Source organism: Sorghum bicolor, chromosome 5 (genome assembly GCF_000003195.3).
Source record: "Sorghum bicolor cultivar BTx623 chromosome 5, Sorghum_bicolor_NCBIv3, whole genome shotgun sequence".
NCBI lineage: Eukaryota > Viridiplantae > Streptophyta > Magnoliopsida > Poales > Poaceae > Sorghum > Sorghum bicolor.
In genome coordinates, this window is record NC_012874.2 from 70,834,395 (window position 1) to 70,856,226 (window position 21,832).

General features: G+C 40.2%; 1 protein-coding gene and 2 long non-coding RNA genes across 5 annotated transcripts; 2 read left to right on the forward strand and 1 right to left on the reverse strand.

Annotated features, from left to right (window-relative positions):
- Positions 969 to 2,366, forward strand: LOC110435696. Its single transcript, XR_002453537.1, has 3 exons — positions 969 to 1,138; positions 1,602 to 1,716; positions 2,057 to 2,366. It is a non-coding gene; the product is annotated as an uncharacterized LOC110435696 (long non-coding RNA).
- On the forward strand, positions 7,857 to 11,626 carry LOC110435550. 3 transcript variants are annotated; one of them, XR_002453288.1, is made up of 3 exons: positions 7,859 to 8,421; positions 8,571 to 10,898; positions 10,998 to 11,626. It is a non-coding gene; the product is annotated as an uncharacterized LOC110435550 (long non-coding RNA). The 3 variants fall into 3 exon arrangements; XR_002453287.1 differs by having other exon boundaries at positions 8,571 to 8,972; positions 9,061 to 11,626; XR_002453286.1 differs by having other exon boundaries at positions 7,857 to 8,421; positions 8,571 to 11,626.
- LOC8086009 lies at positions 11,987 to 20,497 on the reverse strand. Its single transcript, XM_021461195.1, has 21 exons — positions 19,993 to 20,497; positions 18,226 to 18,398; positions 17,952 to 18,122; positions 17,422 to 17,532; positions 17,259 to 17,336; positions 16,654 to 16,844; positions 16,486 to 16,546; positions 16,232 to 16,306; positions 16,072 to 16,149; positions 15,923 to 15,985; positions 15,760 to 15,843; positions 15,350 to 15,510; positions 15,192 to 15,231; positions 14,960 to 15,100; positions 14,698 to 14,817; positions 14,396 to 14,614; positions 13,852 to 14,025; positions 13,090 to 13,768; positions 12,773 to 12,975; positions 12,553 to 12,688; positions 11,987 to 12,460 (listed from the first exon to the last, which is right to left on the reverse strand). Exons 1-21 carry the CDS (start codon positions 20,159 to 20,161, stop codon positions 12,309 to 12,311), a joined length of 3,279 nt encoding a protein of 1,092 aa, XP_021316870.1. The 5' UTR covers positions 20,162 to 20,497; the 3' UTR covers positions 11,987 to 12,308.

Consider the following 21,832-nt stretch of genomic DNA (forward strand, 5'->3'; position numbering starts at 1 on the left):
CCAAAATAAAATTTATAGATCTTGATGATTTTTACAATTTTTTTGCTTATGACTTTTTCATTTGGAATTATTTTCTATAAAAAAAAAGTTCTATACATAGTTCCAATTAGAAGTAGAATAAAAAATTATGAATTCCCTCAACAAATTATATGATTCATGGGCCGCCGCCATGCACTCTCTCGCTCCCTCTTCCCCTCCACGCCGTGCCCTCTTCCGAGATCTCCACCAACGGCGAGTGCGCGTCCAGGTCTCCACCATCAGCGAACCTCTACACTAGCCTCGGTCTCAGCCCTGGCCATGGCGGTGGGCGCTGCGTGGGCATGACCTCGACCTCAGCGTGAGGGGGTAACCGCGCTAAACGGGAGAAGCCCGTGACGGCGATCGTGGCGAGCGCAACTCCGGTCAGCCGTGACACAACTCCTGACCCTCCCTCCCAGGCAGCACGACCGCAGCATCTACGAAGTCTCCCAAGTCCATTACCGGCAGGTGCGTGATACCTACACACGCTGTGGTCCTGAGATCCGGAAACCGATGTCATTCCTCTTGTAGTTACGAGCAATAGATTGGCTGCTTCTCTAGTTTTCTTTTAATTTGACAAAGCTTGTTCAATTGTCCGTTAATCTGCAGTTGTGCCATCTCTGTCGATCTGCAGAGCATGTGCAGCAGGCTGGAGTGGTGGCCACTTCCTCAAGCTAGCAAGCATCGGTGGGCGGGTTGTTGTGCCATGCTGCCTTTTTCTTTGCATATCAGAAGATGAAACCTCGAAACAATCTCAGGACACCTTCTGACACAGTGGCTAGTAGCTATGTGGGTGAGAAGACAATTATTTTCTAATGATACTGCAATTGCTCTTTGATTTTGCCTTTATTTTTGTTTTTAGGTATCTTCTGGTCTTTAAAATTGATACTGCAATTTCTGGTAGTCTGGGATGGAGCATTTCTGAATCCCATCTGTATGTGTGTGTGTGTGTGTGTTCTGGTCCTGGTCCTGCTCCAGCACGGCAGCACATACAGGCTGGCGTTCGAGCCTGTGAGGCTCTGAGCCTTGGCTCCACTGCTGCTGCTCCTTTACTGCTAGTGCTACATGGCTCCACTAGAAGCAAATCAAGCAATAACAAGAACATGGCTACTGCCTACTAGTAAGCTTCTGAGCCTGAGCTTTCAAGTTATAATTCTTAGATTTTCTATAGCTCTCTGCTAGTATGATTAGTGCTATAGAATATTAGAAATGTCCAGATCTGATTAATTTTATAATTAAGTTTAACAATTTCAATTATATGACCATTGCTAATGATAACTTGTCTTACTGTGTGTGAAGTGAAATGTGAACCTTACGTTATCAGTTTATCACGCACTTTGTATTTTAAATTTGAGATCATGTCATTCTATATTTACATGATGTATGCACCTTGCAGCTGTGAATTAAATTATATCGTTCCATCTGTCAATTATTAAATTATATCATATATATATACATATTAGTTCAATGCTTAATTTTTAATTATATCATATTTATATATACCGGTTCAAAGTATTTGTGACCCGTTCGATTTCTGGTCCGGTCCTAATAACTATGCTGCATGGAACTTGTTGAGCGTGTAGTTCTGGCATATCTAGAAAGGATGGATTATCTGCTGAAGTACTATCATTTGGCAGATAGTATTGGATGTATATGCATGTCGTAGAGGTCTAACAACGAACCAGCGCCTATCGTCAGGTATTTCACTGCTTCCTATGTGCTTGCTATTTTTTGACACATGTTTCTTTGAGGTATACCTACTGGATTCATAAGTAGTAAATTAGTTTTCTATTAATTGCTTTCCTCTCACTGTTTCTCTGCATAATGAATATATTTTGCTAATTGTCTCATAATTAAATTAATTAGAATGCACTTGTACTTGATTCTTGTTCTGAACAATATATACCCTCCTTGCAACCTAGTTTTGATTTTTAAGAGACAAGTTTTGATTTTTAAGAGATAACTGTGTACTGCCAGCAAGATTTGGTCGCTTGAAGTATGTTGTGAAGTTCTCATTTCTTTGCACCTCTCAACACAGGAACCCAAAGATTTGTTGTTGCTAGAGCTAAGCCAGATGTAGAACGAGGACACCATTGATCTTCTATAAGCCTGAACTTGTAAGGCAAGGATCTTATTTCTTGCTCTTCGGTGATGGATTTTGATTGCAGTTCTAGCTAGCTAGTATATTAGATTTCTTCATGGATTTTTAGATCTATAGAAAGAGTGGAACTTGTGGATTTGACAAACTTGTGGAACTTGTTATGATAGAACTTTTGAATTTGTAAATTTGATGATGGAACTTGAATTTGATGTTTGTGATGTGATGTGCTCAGATTTAATATTATATATGCTATGCTGTGGTTAGATTAGATTTGGAATATATATATATATATATATATATATATATATATATAGGGAAATTCCTTTGTACACGTACGTGTAGTTACTCTCATCTTCATAAACTACATTGTGTATGTATTCATACTTGTTTATCAGTTTGAGTATGTTTATATACTCATATCAAGATACTCAGGATCTTACCACGCGAAAATTTTTCAAAAAAAATTATATTTTAAATATATTACTAAAATGCCACTACTATATTATATACAATAAGTATAACCATATACTCTATGTATGTATGCATACTTAACATACATATCACTCTAGATGGTCTAGTATGATCATATACTTTGTCTATATATATTTCGTCCGGTCATATACACCTTAAATCTAGAGATACATAGATGAAAGTAACTATATATATATATATATATATATATATATATATATATATATATATATATATATATATATATATATATATATATATATATAGGGTGCATTTTCTATACTCCCGGGAGTAGTTACTCCCTATCTGTTTTGTACTACAGCTGCGTTAACACCACTGGCCATAACGGGTAGTGGATACTGTGAGGGATACATGCAGCAGTATATTTAACAAACTTAATTAATTATTATATACGTTGTACGGTCGCCGTGATTCTAGCTTACCATGGTTATCCTATCTAGATTGAGCTTGCTCGTTTATGAGTATCTGTCCATACTTTTTGAAATGAAGTATATAGACATACTTTTTACAATAGAGTATTTATATATACTTTTAAAAATGGAGTATGGAGTATATATACATACTTCTTAGAATAGAGTATTTATACATATTTTTTTGGCATGTAGTATTTATAGATACTTTTTAGAATAGAGTATTCATACATACTTTTCCAAATAAAGTATGCACGCATACGCTAGATTAAGATAGTATAAGTGCATACTTAAAACCAGACGATCAGAGTACATGTGCATACATTCACGTGTACTGTATTCATATACTCTGGTATATGTATCACAATGAAGTATGACTATGCACATATTTCCATGGCGACGAGTATACACATTAAGAGAAGAGTATGTACATTACACATGAATTTTTGAGCCAAAATCAACCAAACTCATTTATACTCTGTACAAACAAAAACGATCAGAAAGAACAAATCTAGCAACTGTCGTTCCTGGCATTTGTACGCACTCATCCACATCTGTGCCACTCGTGAGCAACATCGCATTTGTTGGGAACAATTTTCACCACAAAATGCTTTAAGAAATAGAGAGACGAAGCATTGGAATTCACAAAGAAAATAGATACGACTCAAATCGTGCCACACTCGCACTCATGAGAATCACCAGCCAATTGCCATGGCTGTCGCCGAGCGGTCACTGTGGATGGAAGGGAGCAGCAACAAGTGCCCTCGCTGAGACGATGTCGTCGCGGCACCGTGTGGAGTTGCAACAACTCAGCAAGGTACGGCAACATGGGGGAGTTGTAGCCATCGATCTGGATTTGCAATTAGTGGCCTCGTTGCCGATGCGAACGGAGCCGTACCAGTGCTGCTGCCCTCGCCGTGAAGCTAGACGTACGGCGGCGCCACGGCAGAGGACGGGGGCACCATGGCCCCTGCGTGAGGCTTGCTAGTGGCAAAGAGGACCGCGCTGCCGCCCCTGCGTGATGCTCGCCGGTGGTGGAGGGGCCCTGCGCCATCGTCGTCAACATCGCCGGGAGGTGGGGAGGGCTCGCCACATCACAACAGCTAGTGGAAGTGACGAGAGCTCGGCGCAACCGCCGCCCCGTCCTGGAGTGATGCGAGGAGAGAAAAATGAGAAATTATAAATGGTAGCCATGATGTGTGCATGCATGAGCTTGATCCGATTTCCACGCTCAACCAAGCGTGAGCTTGATCCGCTTTCCACGCCAATTATCCTCCGATCGGTACGCTGATTTTTTATTCACGAATACACGTATCATGTAAACGGGTCAAGTTTTTTAACCCATTAGCTAGTGGCATCTCACCTCTCGTGTGTGCCAAAGAGGAGAGGGAGTAACTACTCCTAAGGAGTAGGAAAAATTTACCATATATATATATATATATATATATATATATGTGCGCACGCGCTCCTATATATATATATATATATATATATGTGTGTGTGGGGGAGCACGCTGACTGTCCTATTTTATATTGTAATTTTTATTTTTTTTGCTGAAAATTAACCGTAAGGGCGGCTCTAGATTGAGCCGCCCTTACAAATGTAGACAATAGGGGCGGCTGGAACATCAGCCGCCCTTACTAATGCTTACAGTAAGGGCGGTTGGAAACACCAGCCGCTCTTACAGTGGTTACTAGTAAGGGCGGCTGGTGTTTCCAGCCGCCCTTACAGTGGACCACTGTAAGGGCGGCTGGTGTTGAACCGCCCTTATTGTGGAATCCACTGTAAGAGCGTTTGCATAAGGGCGGCTAGACCAACCGCCCTTACAGAGCTTATTTAGCCGCTCTTACTGTCCCTGACTGTAGTAGTGCGATTTGCCGGTCACGCTGCGTTGTTACCGTTGTTGCAGGTGCTTCAAGCAACCTCAAGAGCGTCTAAATCCCACCGGTGGTGTGCTTGATCCGAGGAGCGATTTTCGGCGTCAACACGAAGTTAGTCAAATTTGTTACCCATATTTATACCTCTGCATGACGGCTTGCAGATGATACTACGGAGGAGATTTGCAGCCCGATGCGTCCAAAGTGCATGGACCACGTGTGCGAGCAGGTATGCACGCGCAAGTACCAGCACACGTGGATCACCATGACTTGCAAGAACCAATGTTTTCCTAAACGCTAAACGGTAAACAGTCGGTCACCTACCGTTTAGCCATTATTTGGGCTAAACAGTCCATTAAACGGGCTAAACGGTCAATTAAACGGACTAAACATATGATTAAACGGAAACGGTGTATCATTGTGTAGCGTTTACACGGCGTTTAAACGGTCTAAACGGCCGTTTAGGCGAACAGTGGCAAGAACAGTATCAACCCTCCCAAGTGCTGCTGCACCGTCAGGAAAACACACAAGCCATCCCGGCGGACGCCTGACGGCGGCGGCTGGTGACAGCCGGTCGTCGGCCGGCATTCCGGCATGCATGCTCTTCACTGCAATGCTGCGACCAATGCAAATAACGAGCATGCTGCCCATCGTTGAAAACAATAGTAATTCCATGAATGTAATGTAACAAGTCAGCATGTCTTTTTATATATATATCGTCGTGTGCCTCGGGTGCGCGGTGTCTTTCATTTCTATATATACTTCCAAGTGAACGGTCAAATACGCCATTTGTCGTTCGAGAATATCATTTGATGGATGTCATATTAGGCATAGATATAGATATAGATATAGATATAGATATAGATATAGATATAGATGTAAGTATAAATATAAATATATGTAGCAATTGAATTAGGGATAGACCATAGAGGTAGCTTGCAATAAAGGAGCAATGAACCAAACGTCATCTCCATAAATATAAAAACTGGTGTATGTATTTTCAAAAAGTTGTATATGTATATCTTTATGAAAGTATTTTTTAAGATAAATTTATTTATATGGTTTTCATATTTTCAAACTCAACAACTTCAAAGCTATTCATAATTTATATTCTCAAACGACTTCCTTTATGGATATGGAGGGAGTATTTGTTATAGTTTTTTGGTAGTTTTTGTGATCGGATAGTATATGTTTTTTATATCACCAGGTAGATGTTTATGTTAGAGCTTTTTTAATATAGATATAGATATAGACATAGATAAATGCCCGTGCGTTGCATGAGAGGCCATGTTTTTTTTCACGTCTACTATGAAGGATTTGATCATTTTCAAAACATGATAAAAAAAACTATTAAAAATGATTTTGCATTGAGAACCTAAACTATTTCCAAATGCATTCAGGCTTTTTTATCATATTCACATGTATGCTAATTCTTTTGTTCTAGCTCGAGTACGGCTCTGAAATAATTTTTGGTGGCGAGCGCGCACAACATAGCTCGGTCTCGGACTCTGACTGAAAGCGGGATATGTATGCTCTCTAGTAAAACTAAAGGACTTAGTTCCATGAAACCGGGTGACGCTTTTAAGTCAGTTAACAAAGCACACGCTAGTCTGAAAAGTTAAGACTAAAATTACTATTGGCTGATTTATTATAAGAAAAAACACTGCTCTGCTTGTTCGCTGGTATGAAAAGTTAAGACTAAAATTACTGTTGGTTGATTTATTATAAGAGAAAAACACTGCTGACTAGCCGAAAAAGTACGGCCGAAAAGAAAAGGCACATGTCTTCAACTACCAAGTGGTCGTTGTATTTCCCACCGACAGTGATTATGGTGTGTTGTACACGTAGTAGGTCTAGATGGTAGCACACGTGTCGCACCTAAAAATTTTCATATTGGGATGTGACTACAAACCACTAAATGAATCAAATTATTTTGTTAATTTTCTAAAATTTTCCATGATTTATTTAAGTTGTTTTCAATTAACAAATGAAAGAGATGTAAATTGGTAAAAAGAAATCACAATGTTAATTTAAGTGTTTGTTGCATACTTGCATTTGCTGCCGTTGCATTAATTCTTGGTATGTGGAAAATGGATTTAGGAAATTTGATTAAGTATTGAATAGGTTTTTTTATATTTTCATAAAATAAAGATACAAATTATTTATCAAAAATAAGTTTAAAAACAAGTTCACTTTTGTGTTCTAAAAATGTTTGAAAATGTGTATTGACTAATTTCCCAATAAAATAAAAAAAGGTATTTAATTCCTCAAAGTAGTTGCATATGTCAAAAACAAGAATAACTCTTGAAACCGTAAGTTTCAAAAAAAATTTATTTTTATATCAAAACTAGATTCAAAATACTTCAAATTATTTTAAAAAACAGGGTTTAAAAAACTTGTTTCTCTCTTCGGGCCACAATCCACTAGCCCCGAGCCCAAAGCTGAGCGGCAGGAATGGAAACCCCGAGCTTAGAAAGAAGTCCACTCTTCAACTTTCACGAAGTCTGCTTTTCATCTCTAAACTTTAAAATTGGGTAAAATACATCCCTCAACTTTTGAAACCGTGCATATTACATCTCTCACATGGTTATAAACGGTTTTAAAGACAGTTTTATCTTTTTCATTTTTATTTATTTCAACTGAATATTTATAAAATTATAGTAAATTACATAAAATAGTAAATCTGATTGTCGTCTTTCACCAGCTGACCCAGCCCGTTATCAAGCCGATGGTGGAGCTGGGCCTCCTCGCTGGTGAAAGACAGCAACTGCTGCCGATGCTCAAGATGGGCCTCCTGGTAAGTGTACTTTCTTAGTTTTGACCCAAAGAAAACTCTCTTGCAAGAAAAAAAAAAGGTGTTTCATGGCACATAATGTTTGGCGACAGTGCAAAAACAAAATGGCAAAATGGCAGAACGACAAAGTGATAATCTTGACATATCTCTACAACTAAAAAGAGCCACATGTTATCGTCTCCGCGTTTCATCGGACTGCCTCTCCGTATCCCTTCCCGCAACGCCCTTCCTCTCCCGGTCCGCACGTCCAGCTCCACCACGCCAACCGCCGCCGCGCAGCTCTGCCTCCGCAACGCAGGCCTCCGCACGTCCAGCTCCACCACGATATCATCCGCCGGACGCACGCCAGTCCAACCGCCGCCGCGCAGCTCCCCGACGCACGCCGTCCAGCTCCGTAACCCGTAGCAACGCACCGGAACGTCGTCTCGCCTCCGCCTCGGCCTCCGCACGCGCAAGCGCGGGCTCCCAGGCCGGATTTCGCGCAGCGGCGGCGGCAGCGGCTTCCTCCTAGGCCAGATTTGGTGTGGCGGCGACGGCGGCTTCCTCCCAGACCGGATTTGGTGCGGCGGCGGCGGCGGCTTCCACCATGGTTGGATTTGGCACGGCAACAGCTGATTCGTCCCCGATCTATGGCAGAAGCTTCACCAGTGCTTCTCCTGTTTGGTGGGATGCAGCCGACGGGGGATCTCCAATTTCTCCCGCATTTCAGCATCCAGCAAGTTGGGATCGGTATAAGATGCTCTGTCCATGTCTCTCAGTTGTTATTGTTCATACTTCTCTTGGTTCTTTTTTTTTTTATAAAAACAGTTGTGAAGTTCAGTTACCATTTTTTTATAATGCTGCTGCTTAGTGTAAACTGCTGTTTGTTTTGGTTACAGATGCATGACTTCAACCAAACGGCAACAGGATGGTGTACGGTAATCAGGACTAATACTGCGAGTCCGATGGCGGCGATGATCACCATCTCTGTACCTGTCTTGTTCATATCGCTCCCTACTTCTGCTCTGGTTTCGCCTTCTATAGTCTCTGTCCTGATAATCCTCTCGATACCTTCACAAATGGCTAGCACTCATATTAAAAATAAAGATAATTCATTTGAAATACTATACCAATTTTAGTACTATGAGTAACAGAGCTATCATCCCAGCTGAAAATTTCTTAAGTTATATTGTATAGGTCTAATTTGGTGCCTTCGTGGTACCATTTGGGCACTTGAGCAATAACCATGAAACACAACACCATTTTGCAGGGGCCCTTGTATGCTATAGCCTATCACAAAGGTAATATGTGCAGCATACATTCATTTTCATTTCATATTTTATAGTGGAATAGTATTCCTTTAATCCTCTTTATTTGGCATTGTAGCAGTTAAACGAGACAACTAGGAGTACATCTCTACTAAAGTAGTGAAGTGTGCCTATTCCATTTAGTGCAAGCAACACTTTTCTTTGTTTATTGGTTAATAAGCCTAAACATGAGCAGTTTGGGAGACAAACAAATTTAGTACGCAGCAAGATTCACAAAGTCAATAAGGGCATGAGGTCATAGCTAGCTTTTCCTTCAGTGCATGCAATTTTGAAACATCATACACAAAGGGAACAGAGGGAGTACCAACTATGTCATTGTCAAGATTCAAATATGCAGGCTATTTCTTACCTTGGTCTTGGACTGCGGCTTCTGAAACGACCCCTTGGCTTTGGATTTTCTTCTGTAATTCTACCCCTATGGCTGCAAACACAAACAAGAAGGCAATGCTTAATAAGTGAAATTGCTTTTAGTGTTTTGCCATTCTCTGAGTTGTATTGATGCACTTAATAGATAGTAAAATGATAGTATCAACATATTTTACATGATAGCAAGCGGCATTCTTGATTATTGTAATGGGTGTTTTCTTAGAAAAGAAACAATATGAGTTAAACAGGCCATGTAATGTGACTTTTGCCCTCTGCTAGATGTGTAAACAAGTAATTTGGGTTTGTATGTCTAATAGAAACACTCTTACTTGCCATTTCTAAACTTCATTCAGACATATACAAGTAGAGTCAAAGTTCTTACTTGCCCATCTAATAGATTTCAGTATTAGATGGGCAAATGCAGTAGCATTTAGATTACACAAGAATTTAGAACTTGGTAATTTTTGTTACCATAATTTTAGTCTAGGACATGAAAAATCAGGAATATATTTTTATTGGAGTGCAAGTTGAGATATCAGAAGACATGCAACTGGTGCTTGCAGATTCTCTCATGCAGCTGTATGCAGCTGCTGCATTTTGGCTTTAATAGGTGAGACAAGAATGTGTCTCTTCCGGCCCCCGTGAAATATAGTTATTACTTATGACTGTTTAGCTAGCTCCATGCTCTTAGTTTTATTGGGCAGCTTCATTTCTGCAATGCAGCATCTCAGTTAAAGCAAGTATCAATCATCCAGTTAATTCTTGTCAATTGGGACTTATGAATTATGATAGTTTTAAAAAGCTATCTCCTATTCTCATTTCCAAGACTGGTGTATTTGTACAGGGAAACATAAGTTTAGTCACATTCAATATTTCATGAACACGTAGACTTGTGTCGATTTCATGTACAACTCTGTTTGGCATGCCATTTTCCCTGTGTTGATTTTGGGAAGAAAGCAAATTCTTCTGCTACTTGCATAGTTAGAAGATACTAGATACCAATTGTTTAATTTGCCTTATGGCCGTTTGGGCAGCTGCACAAGCAATTCCTGAGGATCTCCTTTCTCTCAAGAGAGAGCAACTCGTCTGCTTCTTTATGGGAAAGCCAGATTTATCCGGGCATTAGGGGTCAGCCATTGGTTGTAATGAACAAGGACTATGTGGCAGCAATACTATTTTTCTCTTCAATTCTAATAATATGTGTATTTCTGCAATTTGTTTAATTTTTCTTTATTTTAGTACTGCAGTTTTAGGGCATGTTTTTAATTTTTGAACGTTGTCATTCTAGATAGTAAATTTGCTTCTTGGTGGATTATTTATTGGTGAGCGCTAGGGGTACATTTTAGATTGGATTCTTTGTCATTCCACAGTTTAGCTTAAGCGTGCTGACAATTCTCAGTTAAGTTGTCGTAACATTCAAGGTTCAGCTGACATGCACACTACAACATATATTTAGCTTAAATTACCCCCTATCTGTTGCTATCATGGGCTCATGGCTGCACAACCACCACAGTACACATTATATAAATGATGGTCAGTATACTTGCTTTGTCTACAGTTGATATGAATTTGTCTGCCTTTTAGTATGTATCTGTAAAATTTTTGTTTCATGTTTGTTTTTCTGCTTACCAGGGAAGGGGAAGATACAATGTTTACTTCCTTATGATTGTTGCCCAAATTTCTCTACTGTAAACACTACACAGCAGAAGGTGATCCATAGCTTCCGGCGCCTGGTCATAGATGATGCAGTCTTTAGTGCTCTGCAACCCATGACAATGTCTCCTAGCAGTAGTACAACAACGTCCATGCATCACCAGCCAAAAGAATTTTTTGACTCATGGGAGGACATCTTTTCCAGATTTGCTTGGCTTCAGGCGGATTTGATGAACCATAGAACATTGCGACATAGGCCGAGGCTGCACAATACTGCTGGTCGTCGGACAAGCACCGCGAGGTCAAGATACCGGTAATCTCACACCCATGCTCGTTGTGGAATTGCTTCCGCCACTCCCTAGCCACTGCCATGAACAACACTATAGGAATTCAGACTTATGGTTGTTGAGTTTTGGAGTTTTTCATATTTGTATATTTTTTCCAATAGGCTTCACTTGAGCAGATCAGGATAGAAGGCATATGTGTTATTGAGTAGGCTTTGAGCAACTTAAGAGTCGTGATGTCTGGTTTGAATTCTTTTTTAGGGGAGAAAATATGGTCCAACAGTATTGCTATCTCAAATTCAAAAATGTCATTTTTTTTGTCAACCTTCAATAGTCTTGACTTTATTTTTTCCCTTTGCAACGCACGAGTATTAACTTTATAATAAAAACACATGAATCACATGATAAGATAATAATATTGTAAAATTTTGCCGATGTTAAAGTGACATTTAGTATAAAAAACAAAGTTTATAAAATTAACATAGTCATAGCATTTCCATACTATCATGTACTACGAAATTAAATATCTTGGAGATTTCTTCTCGCTGATATAAAAGATTATCTTAGTCGCATCAGAAAAATGTATATACAGTAGAGTTTATGAGCCTATGACGCTGCACTATCCATGAATGTGTTAATTTCATGAATTTTGCTTTTTGATTAAATGTTACTTTAACATTGATATTTAGTTTCATAATATTATTATCTTATCATGCGATCTATGTGTTTTTCGTACAAAATTTAGTTATCCCGTAGCAACGCACGGGCATGCTACCTAGTGTTTATAAATACACCACATATGTAACCCTCGGACATCATCACGCATATCTTATCACTCCAATCAAGGGAAAACAAAAAACTTAAGAAGCCACTACACCATATCTGACAGAAGGAACAACGCTCAAGCCTCAATGGGAAATACTTAGAAGCTAACCAAAAATGATACGAAATACAGAACATATCAAAAAAGGAAAATCTGCACATGTTTCCTATACTAACTCTAAGCTTATCGATGGACTTGGAAAAACTGTTGGTATTCTGGGAATGTTTCTGTAATTCTTTCAACCAGGCTGTCTGGAAACGTTTGGGCCTGCAAAGCAGGATGTTTCTGCATCAGGGAAATAACCACCTGTTGTATGTCCACGTCATCCAGAGAGCCTGCGGTTACTCAAGAGGCAAGTGGTCATGAAACTATCCCCCCATGTTTTAGGCAAAAAATCCAGATTGGGGTAACAGATGAAGAAACTTACCTAATTCAATGTCTTGGGTTTCTTCATCAATGTCTCCTTCCTCGATAGCCTCGATTGACTCACCCGCAGCTGCTAGTGCATATCTTTCAAGGAATTCCTCTTCTGTTTCTTCTCGCACATCATCATCGTCCGAATCCTAATTGCATGATTTTTTATCTTATAAGCAGTGAGCTTAAGCATGAAAAGAAAAGGTACAAAGCAGTGTCTTCATTCTGTTTACCTCATCATCGTCTTCGGTGTCTTCCTCTTCATCGTCATCATCAAGATCTTCAGCGCCATCATCATCATCATTGTCCCCATCCTCTTCAACTTCCTTCAGCTGAATGCAAGATTCCATCAGTGATACATAGCAGTCTTGTACCACTTTGGTGCCACCCATGGAAAGGGACACGAGATGGTTAATCACAGTTGATAAGGTCAGCACTGCATCACGGAAACAAACAATTAAAAGATGACCCATATTAATAGGATGTCATGTCAGAGAGAGAAAATATCAACGGCGTAAAACAATGCAGTGATCTGTACATAGCCACTTACCAGCTAACTTGATCTCAGATTCAGATGACAGGCCAGGATTGAATGAGCTGCTTGAGACTTGTGCCAATGCAGATGTCCAGATTGCAAAACCATTACCATCAAATTTGTTTAAGACTTGTTCAATGGCATCTGGATAGCAAATGTAGCATGAAGATATTGCCAACAATAGTGGTTTCCATAGCCCAGCAGGACTGTCAGATATAGATTTGAAATGGGAAAACGCTGCTTGTGCAAAGGATTCAGCAATAGTTTTTCTAGCATCTTGTGTTGCAAGGGAGAAATTTGGAGCGTGCAGTACTGTATGGACGCATGAGCATGCCCTCCATGTTGCAGATGGGTAAGCTGCAATTGCCCTGGTCACAAAATTAGAAACCCGACCAATGACTGAACTCTGTGAACCAATTTCAGACTGCGACGGAAGCATTTTCAGGAAGAAACCGTCAAGGTCAAATCTTTGGTGGAAATTGACAGCTTCTTTAATTGCGTTGAAAAAACCCTGATCCTCCATCTCCTCCCAGGAGTCCCAGTTAGCAATAGTGTCAGCCCATATAGCTACCAGCTCAAAGACCTTCATACTTGCAGTTTCTTCCATGCAAGTAACAGAACTCATGACAAACTCAAGTAACATAGAAGCATCATTTACACATGACGGAGGTGGCAATGCAGAACCGATATTCTCCTGAAATGAATGTTGAAAACAGTCAAGCAAATTTCACTGCATGAATACCGCAAGATAACAGGTCAACAGCAAACCTAACATACCATATTGTCAACTTGCAACAACCAAGCTTTTTGTAACAGCAATGAAATTGTTTGAGCAATGGCAGACTGGCCTGACTGCCAGACCCTCTTTTCATGTGTCTTGTTTTCATCTGGTGCAGAGCTCTCCCAAGCTTGAACCATTGCTACCAGGGCTGCAAAACCCTGTTCAACAACCTACATAGCAGATATATTAATAGTATTGTTGGGATTTCCTCAAGGAATACTAGGATATGATGAAAGGTGATCATACGGGGATGAATGAGAAACATCCATTTGTTTTAAAAAGGTAAGCTGTCAGTAGTTCCAAATGGATTTTTATTGTATTAATTATTCTATTGAAAGAAGTTTACAAGGTAGGTTCTTATGTTCGATTTTTAGTACCAATATATTGAATAAGCTAATCCATAATTTGCCAAAGGCCAGAAATAATATTGTTAATATGAAAGTAATAACTGATCATAAGATTAAAAGCAGGCATGGTAATTTAACCTCCTTGCACAAAGTACCAAAATATTGACCACACAGAAGAAAGATGCACTACTACCTGAGGCCAAGGATCTGGGACAGGGGGCAGGTGCTCCATTACAGTATTAGCAATGTTAGACACAATTTCAGGGATATGAGATAGAACTTTTTCTTGTCCACCCTCAACTATTGTGCCCAGAAGCTTAAACAGAAGAGCAGACTCATTTTCGTCTCCGGTACTTATTCTTTTCACAACCACTTGCAAAAGAACGAGCCAGTCAGGTGGAGCATAACTATTCTGAAAAAATCAGAGAAAAATATATCAGTTTATACTTCCAGGTGCAAGTAGAGAACAATGGAAAATACTGCATTGACTCTTACCTCGATGAGTTCTGCAATAGCACCAGAAGCAGAGGCACAAACCGGATAGCAAGTTATGTCATCCACATCCTCCATCTTCAATGCCTTCATTAAGGACTGATAAATACTAGTACTCATGTCCTACAGGTAAGCAAACAAGAATTAGAAAGCCAAATATATAATGTACAGGATAACAGGAATATACATATTACATGAAGCCTTTACTTTGATCCAGCATGTCTTATGAGATGATGGAATTAAAAAAACAGGGAAAGCATGTAACCTCTGGTAGGCATATAGCAAGCTGACCAATAACCCAATTAGCTGTAGAAATCAAATACGGGCTGCATGGATCCAAAGAATATAGTGGAAGAATCCGGTTCCTGATCAATGTAATTGTCAAATCTTTCTTTTCAGTCAGAAACTGCAAGATGGATACTGAATTGAATTAGCATTCTTATAAAATAAATTCATAAAATAAGACACACTAGAAGGATATAATTTAAAAATCTTACATCTTGTAGGCCTCCATATGCCATCAAAACTCCAAAATAACTGAAATGAAACCATTTAGTACATCAGGATAAGAGTAAAGTAAATAAACACAGTGTTAAGTCTAAACATCTGTAATCCTTTCTTTTATGATAAAGACAATTCATTCTTATGATCTTACTTCCGCACTGCCATTGATGATGCATCTTCACCATGGGAAGGTATAGGAAATTTTGACAGGAATGGGATGACCAATAACTCCCCAATTGAGCTCCTTTCAGATTTCCCTTTACTTTTATCACCTTTCTTACGCTTGGATGCTGCAGATGCAACTGGTGGACCCTGAAACCAAAAAAAAATGTAAGTAAATGATAGCATCAGCTCTGCATTTTATTTTAACTCAACAAACTACATGGTTCAGTGAAAAATAGCAAATGTGTATGCACTTGGAAGATTGTGCATGTAGCCACTGAAATTGCTTGATATAGAATGAGTAAGTTATGGATTACAATATAGCAAAACAACCTTTTGCTCAGCCTGAACTCAGTACTATTTGTGCTCAACAAACTAGAATAAAAAATGAAGCACAACCTTTGACAGCGCTATAACACCAAGTAAATTGATTGCACTTTTTCTGGCAGTGAACAAATCCTCAGTCCATCCTGAAATGTCATCCTGCCAATAAATATATCAGCAACAGAAGGAACACCAGGAGAGAGGGAAAAAAACTAGAAACGCTGAATCTTGTACTTACAAGTTCAGAAGGAAGATTCTTTTGCATATACTCATCAGTATCCTCCTCCCATTCTGCTATATCCTATTATAGACAAAAGTTAGGACTTAGGACAAGAGAAGTGCATATTGAGCATGGTGTTATTTATGACCAAAAGGTAGGGAGCTAACCTTCTCATTCAACGCTAATGCTGGAAAAATTGCTGAATCAAGAAGTGAAGAAAAATGTGGTGAAACTAGTCGCCATCCCTTCAAACAAGGGAGCAGATGGACATCAATTTTTGAACACATGAGAGAATTGTCATCTCAAATATTTGGTGCAAATACTTACCGGTCCTGTTTCCAAAACTCGAGAAATCACATCAAATGCTAATGAAAAAATCCGATTGGGGAGAGAGTCAAGTTTCTGCAATCATTTGGAGAGTCAAGTTTCTGCAATCATTTGGCTATCTTAGGATCTAATCCAATAAGAATTAAAAACGATTATTCCAACATTCATTAATCTAGAATGTCAGCATTGACTCAGAATGCATATTCTCCATCTTTTTGCACACATAATTAAATTCTTTGAGATATAGAACTTACACTTAAATGAATGCTTTGTTTTGATATTTTGATTGCGCAGTTGACAATATGTGGCATCTGGCTGAGAACATCAGAGTATAAGTTTTGAAGAAAACATTGGAGCATAGCTGCATAGGTAAAATGGAAAATATGCTAGAAAAGAAGAAGAGTAAAGGCCAAAGTACATACTTATCTGCATGTTTCCGGTGACGTGTAACAAGTGCGCAAAATATAATGAGACATCTCTTTGCAATCTTGAGCCTCACAGTAGGTCCGTCTTCAATAAGACTATTAAAGTTCAAAGAATCTAGTATACGGAACATGTCTTTGCAAAAGGAAGGCAAAATCTGTTTCACCCTAGATGGCATGTATGACCTCACCTGAAAGAGTATAACAATTAGATACCCATGAGAAAAAGTTAGCACTTAACAGCATGCATGCCACAAAATTGATAGGCTGCAGTGCTGCACCACAAGTGTCAATGCACAATGCACAGAGAAGCAACTAATAGATTTAGAAACCAAAATGGCAAAGCCAAGACCAATATAGCAATCCTATAATACCACCATAAACAGACATGAAGCTAAACAACTCAACCCACCATTTCATTGATTTATCTTCCCAGATTTTAATAATTGGCAATATTAAATATATTCCTGAAAATGATACTTAGTTTTCTGATAGCAAATTTGTGGTTTTCTTCTTCGCCTTAATTACGTTGTTGTCATGATTCAAGAAAATGTCATGATGATATTGTCAATACAAAAGGAATAAGAAATGAAAACAGGGCTTACAGTGAAATTCATGCATTTGCATGTGATGAGTAGGAGCTGCTCATATTCCATGTTAGTCCCATCAGGTGACGACAGAACCTATTGCACACACCATAAATGTTCAACAGAAAAGATCAAGCTGGCTGTAACATTTAACTAAAAACAGAGTGCACAAACATAATACCTTGTCAGAGAAGTGATGGAATGTCACTTGCAATGGTACAAGAATCTCTGCGGCAATTTCCTCCAACTGTTGTGGAACAGGCTCTTTTGCAACTTTTGGATTCAAGAAATACTGGCAGATGACACAAATTAGAAAAAATAAATATGCAACATATTAAAATACTATGGGTGAATCATGGAACATAAGTGAATAGAACTAAATAAATTAGTGTGGACAGTACAAATCTGATAGCAGCATACTAAACTTACTAGTGTATTGAAATGCCAAGTTATGAGCATAGCATCTCGAACAGATACCAGGGAATAAGGATAAAAAGTAAACCCCAAAAAGAAAGGAATCAGCTTTCAGTTTCATTCATAGGAAAGCTAGTGACTACACTGAACAAGAAATTGGTAACTGTAGAAAATACAAGGGCTACACTGTATAGCCATCAAAGTCACAATCATATGTTCATGCTTCTAGAGATAAAACCAAGGGTGAAACAGGTGGTTTTCAAAAGATGGCAGAAGCAAAGAAAGCAAGACATGTACCTGGAAGGGCCTCACAACAGATTGAAGTACTTTGAGAGCATTGATGGTATTCCATTCAGGCTGCTGGCCTGGACTAACTAGATTGCTGCTCTGGATCACTAATTTCAACTGAGGGATAAGCTCAGGCCACAAGTTATCCTTGACAAAATCTTTTTCAACAACTTGGCGGAACTGTTCAGCAGATATTGTAAGCAGTTAGTAGAACAACACTAAAACTTACAAAACAGGGTTGTAACCACAGGGCTCTTGAGGGATATAAGAGTATAAGACTTACAACTTCAATCAGCACTCGAAAAATTGCAGGTTCCACTCGAAGCAAAGCCTGGGCAAGTTGGTCACGGAACTCCTTGTAATGCTCAGACGAAGACAGACTGCTTTCCAAATTCCGCCGGGTAAAGTTTTTCAAGTATGCCGCTGCAGCAACTCTCATCCCCTGATCACCATCCCCTACAGCCACGTCACAAATAGTAAGAACATAATCACCAGACTTTCAGAAGTAAATAATATCTAACTTCTGCTTCTGTTTAAAAGGAAATTTCTCTTTCCCAATCCCTACTCCCTTGTAAAAAAAATGTGATAAAAAAAATCACTAGTAAAAAAACATGTGACTTGCAATCAATTGAATCATACCCACTAACGGACCTTCCCTATGGGCGGGGTGGGGCGGCCGCCCCAGCTACCGGCGCCGTAGCAGCAGACCCCCAGACTCCATCTTCGCCATTCTTCTCTGTCTCTGGCGAGCGGCGATGAACGACGACGACACAAGGTGAGCGAGCGGCATGAACAACGCGAGGGCAATGCAGCGTCAGCTAATTCCTCGATGGGCTTTATTATTTTGTTTAGCCCACTCCCAGTAAAAGGCCCAATTAGGTCCTTTATTCCCCCAAATCTCTAGCTGCCGTGTGACTCGACCGCCGCTATCCAACCCGGTGTCGGCTTCCTCACAACTTCGCCAGGCGCGGCGCCGCATCGCTCCTCTGTGGCTCCGCCCCGCTCGCTTCCTCGACCACCGCCCAGCCTAGCCACGAGGTCGTCGGGTGCGCCCACTACCCGCCTAGGCGCCGAGCAAGGCAGCAGCCAGCAAGCTCGTGGAGATGGAGGGAGGAGGCCAAGGAGGCAACGGAGGAGGGGAGGAGGAGCAGGAGCTGGTGCCTGGTATTGAGGGGTCTGGGGCTGGCCATGGTCGCCGTTGCGGACAGGTTTGCGCCGGCAGAGGAGCAAGTGCTCCTGCAGCTCCACCAACATCTGGATTCGACCGAGGCGAGGTTCAAGCCTTCAAGGGGCGTCCCCAGGAGTGGCATTGGCAAGAAAATTAGAAAAATGGTATTGAATCATAACTTCGTTATCAATTTAGCATCTCAAATTATTAGCAACTTATAAATTCTATTTTGACAAGTAATTTTATGCAGATTCGAAGAATATTTTCCAACTTTGAGTCTTGGTTCGAGTTCAATGTGATAATAGTATGTGAGTGCGGTGCGTTGATGTCTTCTTGGTTCATTTTCTTTGGATTTCGCCCCAGCTAATTTTTTTTTCTGGGTCCGTCATTGATCATACCCATGGCCATAGTTAGTGAACTCATTCATGTCTTTCAATCCATGATTTTCCTAAATTTGGTCTTTCCACGTGCATAGAGAAAATCCACACATGGTAAATGGCTAAGCTTTAGTAAAATTCAGGAGGATTTTAGGTGTAGTGCGTGCCAGCTTACTGTAGCTTATACGCCTATACGCAATTACGCATCAAACACTCAGAGCTACCAGTCGCATCAGTAGAGCCACGCGAGGTATTGATTCCCGAAGGGGAAAAGGCATTATTTCTCACGGAATTACAGTGAAACAAGAGAGCAGCCCATGCCAGCCGGCAGCGGCAAGACCGCGGCAACACAATCCACACATCGGGATCCCCAAAATTGAGCTCCAAGTAGAGCAATTAAAGGTTCAAGCTTTCTCAAGACGGGACGGGACTAGAGCTGGCACGAGCGCACAGCTACAACTTCAAGCAGCGGCCGGAGGAAGCAAGCAAGGAAGGAAGGGGGTACCTGCGGCGACGGCGAGGATGGCGAGCGGGAAGCGTGGGTCCGCAGCGAGCGCGTCGAGCCCCGCGGCCGCGGCGTCCACCGACGCCTTGTCGGGGCTGAGGGTGGCGGCGAGGAACCGCCGCAGCTCGTCGCCGGCAAGGGCGGCGGCGGGGGCGGTGTCGAACTCCATGGAAGCTGAACCCTAGGATATTTTTTCCCCCTTTCCCTTTTTTGATTGACCAGCTGGAGTGGCTGGCAAGTGGAGGGAAAGAAGAAGGAAGGGGTATTGCGCGGGAGAGTGTGGCGGGAAAACGAAATGTTAGTAGCAAATCATCGAAGGGCCAGGAACAATGATTAGGCGCCGTTTGTCGGTGCTTGGGATTCTCTCTTTTTTTTTCCTCCGCTTTTTGTTTTCTCCAGATTCTTTACTTTTGTATAATTTCACTTCATGTGTGTGGGTGTCATTATGATGAGAAACCACAATAAAACTAAATTGTTGGTTTTGCTTTTTGTTTGAGTTTCGAGCCTGTTCATTGGTCTAAAAATTATGGCTGAAATTACTGTTGACTGATTCATTGTGAGAGAAAAATAATATTGGCTGGTAGAAAAAGTACGATTGGAGGTCAAACATTTTTCCCGCTATGTATGATCATTGGTATGTCATTCGGAGGCCTTGTTTAGTTCCGAAAACTGAAAAGTTTTCGGAACTGTAGCACTTTCGTTTGTTTGTGGTAAATATTGTCCAATCATAGACTAACTAGGGTCAAAAGATTCGTCTCGTGATTTACAGTCAAACTGTGTGATTAGTTTTTATTTTAGTCTATATTTAATGTTTCATGCATGTGCCGCAAGATTCGATGTGACAGGAAATCTTGAAAACTTTTTGGATTTCGAGGTGAACTAAACGAGGCCTAATTCAAGAATCATTTTCCTTTCAAGCACCATGGGCGAAAATGGTTTGGTCAATGTCAAGCCTTGCCACAGCAAGCTCGAAAGATGTTGATGAATACTAAGGCCTTGTTTAGTTCACCCCAAAAACCAAAAAGTTTTCAAGATTTCCTGTCACATCGAATCTTGCAACAAATGTATGAAGCATTAAATATAGACGAAAGCAAAAACTAATTACGGAGTTTATCTGTAAATTGCGAGATAAATCTTTTGATCTTAGTTAGTTCATGATTGGATAATATTTGCCACAAACAAATGAAAGTGCTATAGTAGCGAAATCCAAAAAAAATTCACATCTAAATAAAGCCTAAGAGGTCATGGATGATTAGTTGTTGCATCACGCAAGAAACAACAAGTTTGGGGGACCTTGGGGACAAGGGGTTCTCCCTTTCTTTGAGGAAGTGGCTGAGATTTTTTTTCTCAAGGAGGAATTTTTCAGACCAATGGTGTTATTTGGGAACAGTTGGTGCAAAATCCCTCATATTGTTAGTTTGTTCTCGTTATAGGGAATATTGTATGATACAAATTATTTGATACTCTTATGGAAGCATAAAAATAAATAGAAAGGTGCATATACACCTTTATGATCAATTAAAGAGTGTTCCATGAATAGTGACTTAACGTAGCTATTTGTTGACTTAACAACATCTAAGGAAATATTAAAAATGCGGAGGGAGGGGTTTTGAGGTTTTCATTGAATTTATTATGATTTGCTATAAGGGAAGATCCACTATGGGGGTGAGCTGGGGGACTCGAGTGAGCCCCCTACCCTGCGTAGACAATGGAACAATTTTTATGCATAGATGAAAATAAGGTAAAAAATGGAAGAAGATAAAGAAAGAGAAGTCAAAGACAAAAAAAACTGTGGAGAAAGAGGAAGTAGTAGCCTCCTTTTATAGCGAATCCAACATGA

Coding starts and splice junctions, on each gene's coding strand:
- LOC8086009 (XM_021461195.1), bottom strand. CDS start 20,161: ATGGAGTTCGACACCGCCCCCGCCGCCGCCCTTGCCGGCGACGAGCTG. Junction 17,337..17,421: donor TCCATCACTTCTCTGACAAG/GTATTATGTTTG, acceptor TGTGTGCAATAG/GTTCTGTCGTCACCTGATGG. Junction 15,986..16,071: donor CATTAGCGTTGAATGAGAAG/GTTAGCTCCCTA, acceptor TGTCTATAATAG/GATATAGCAGAATGGGAGGA.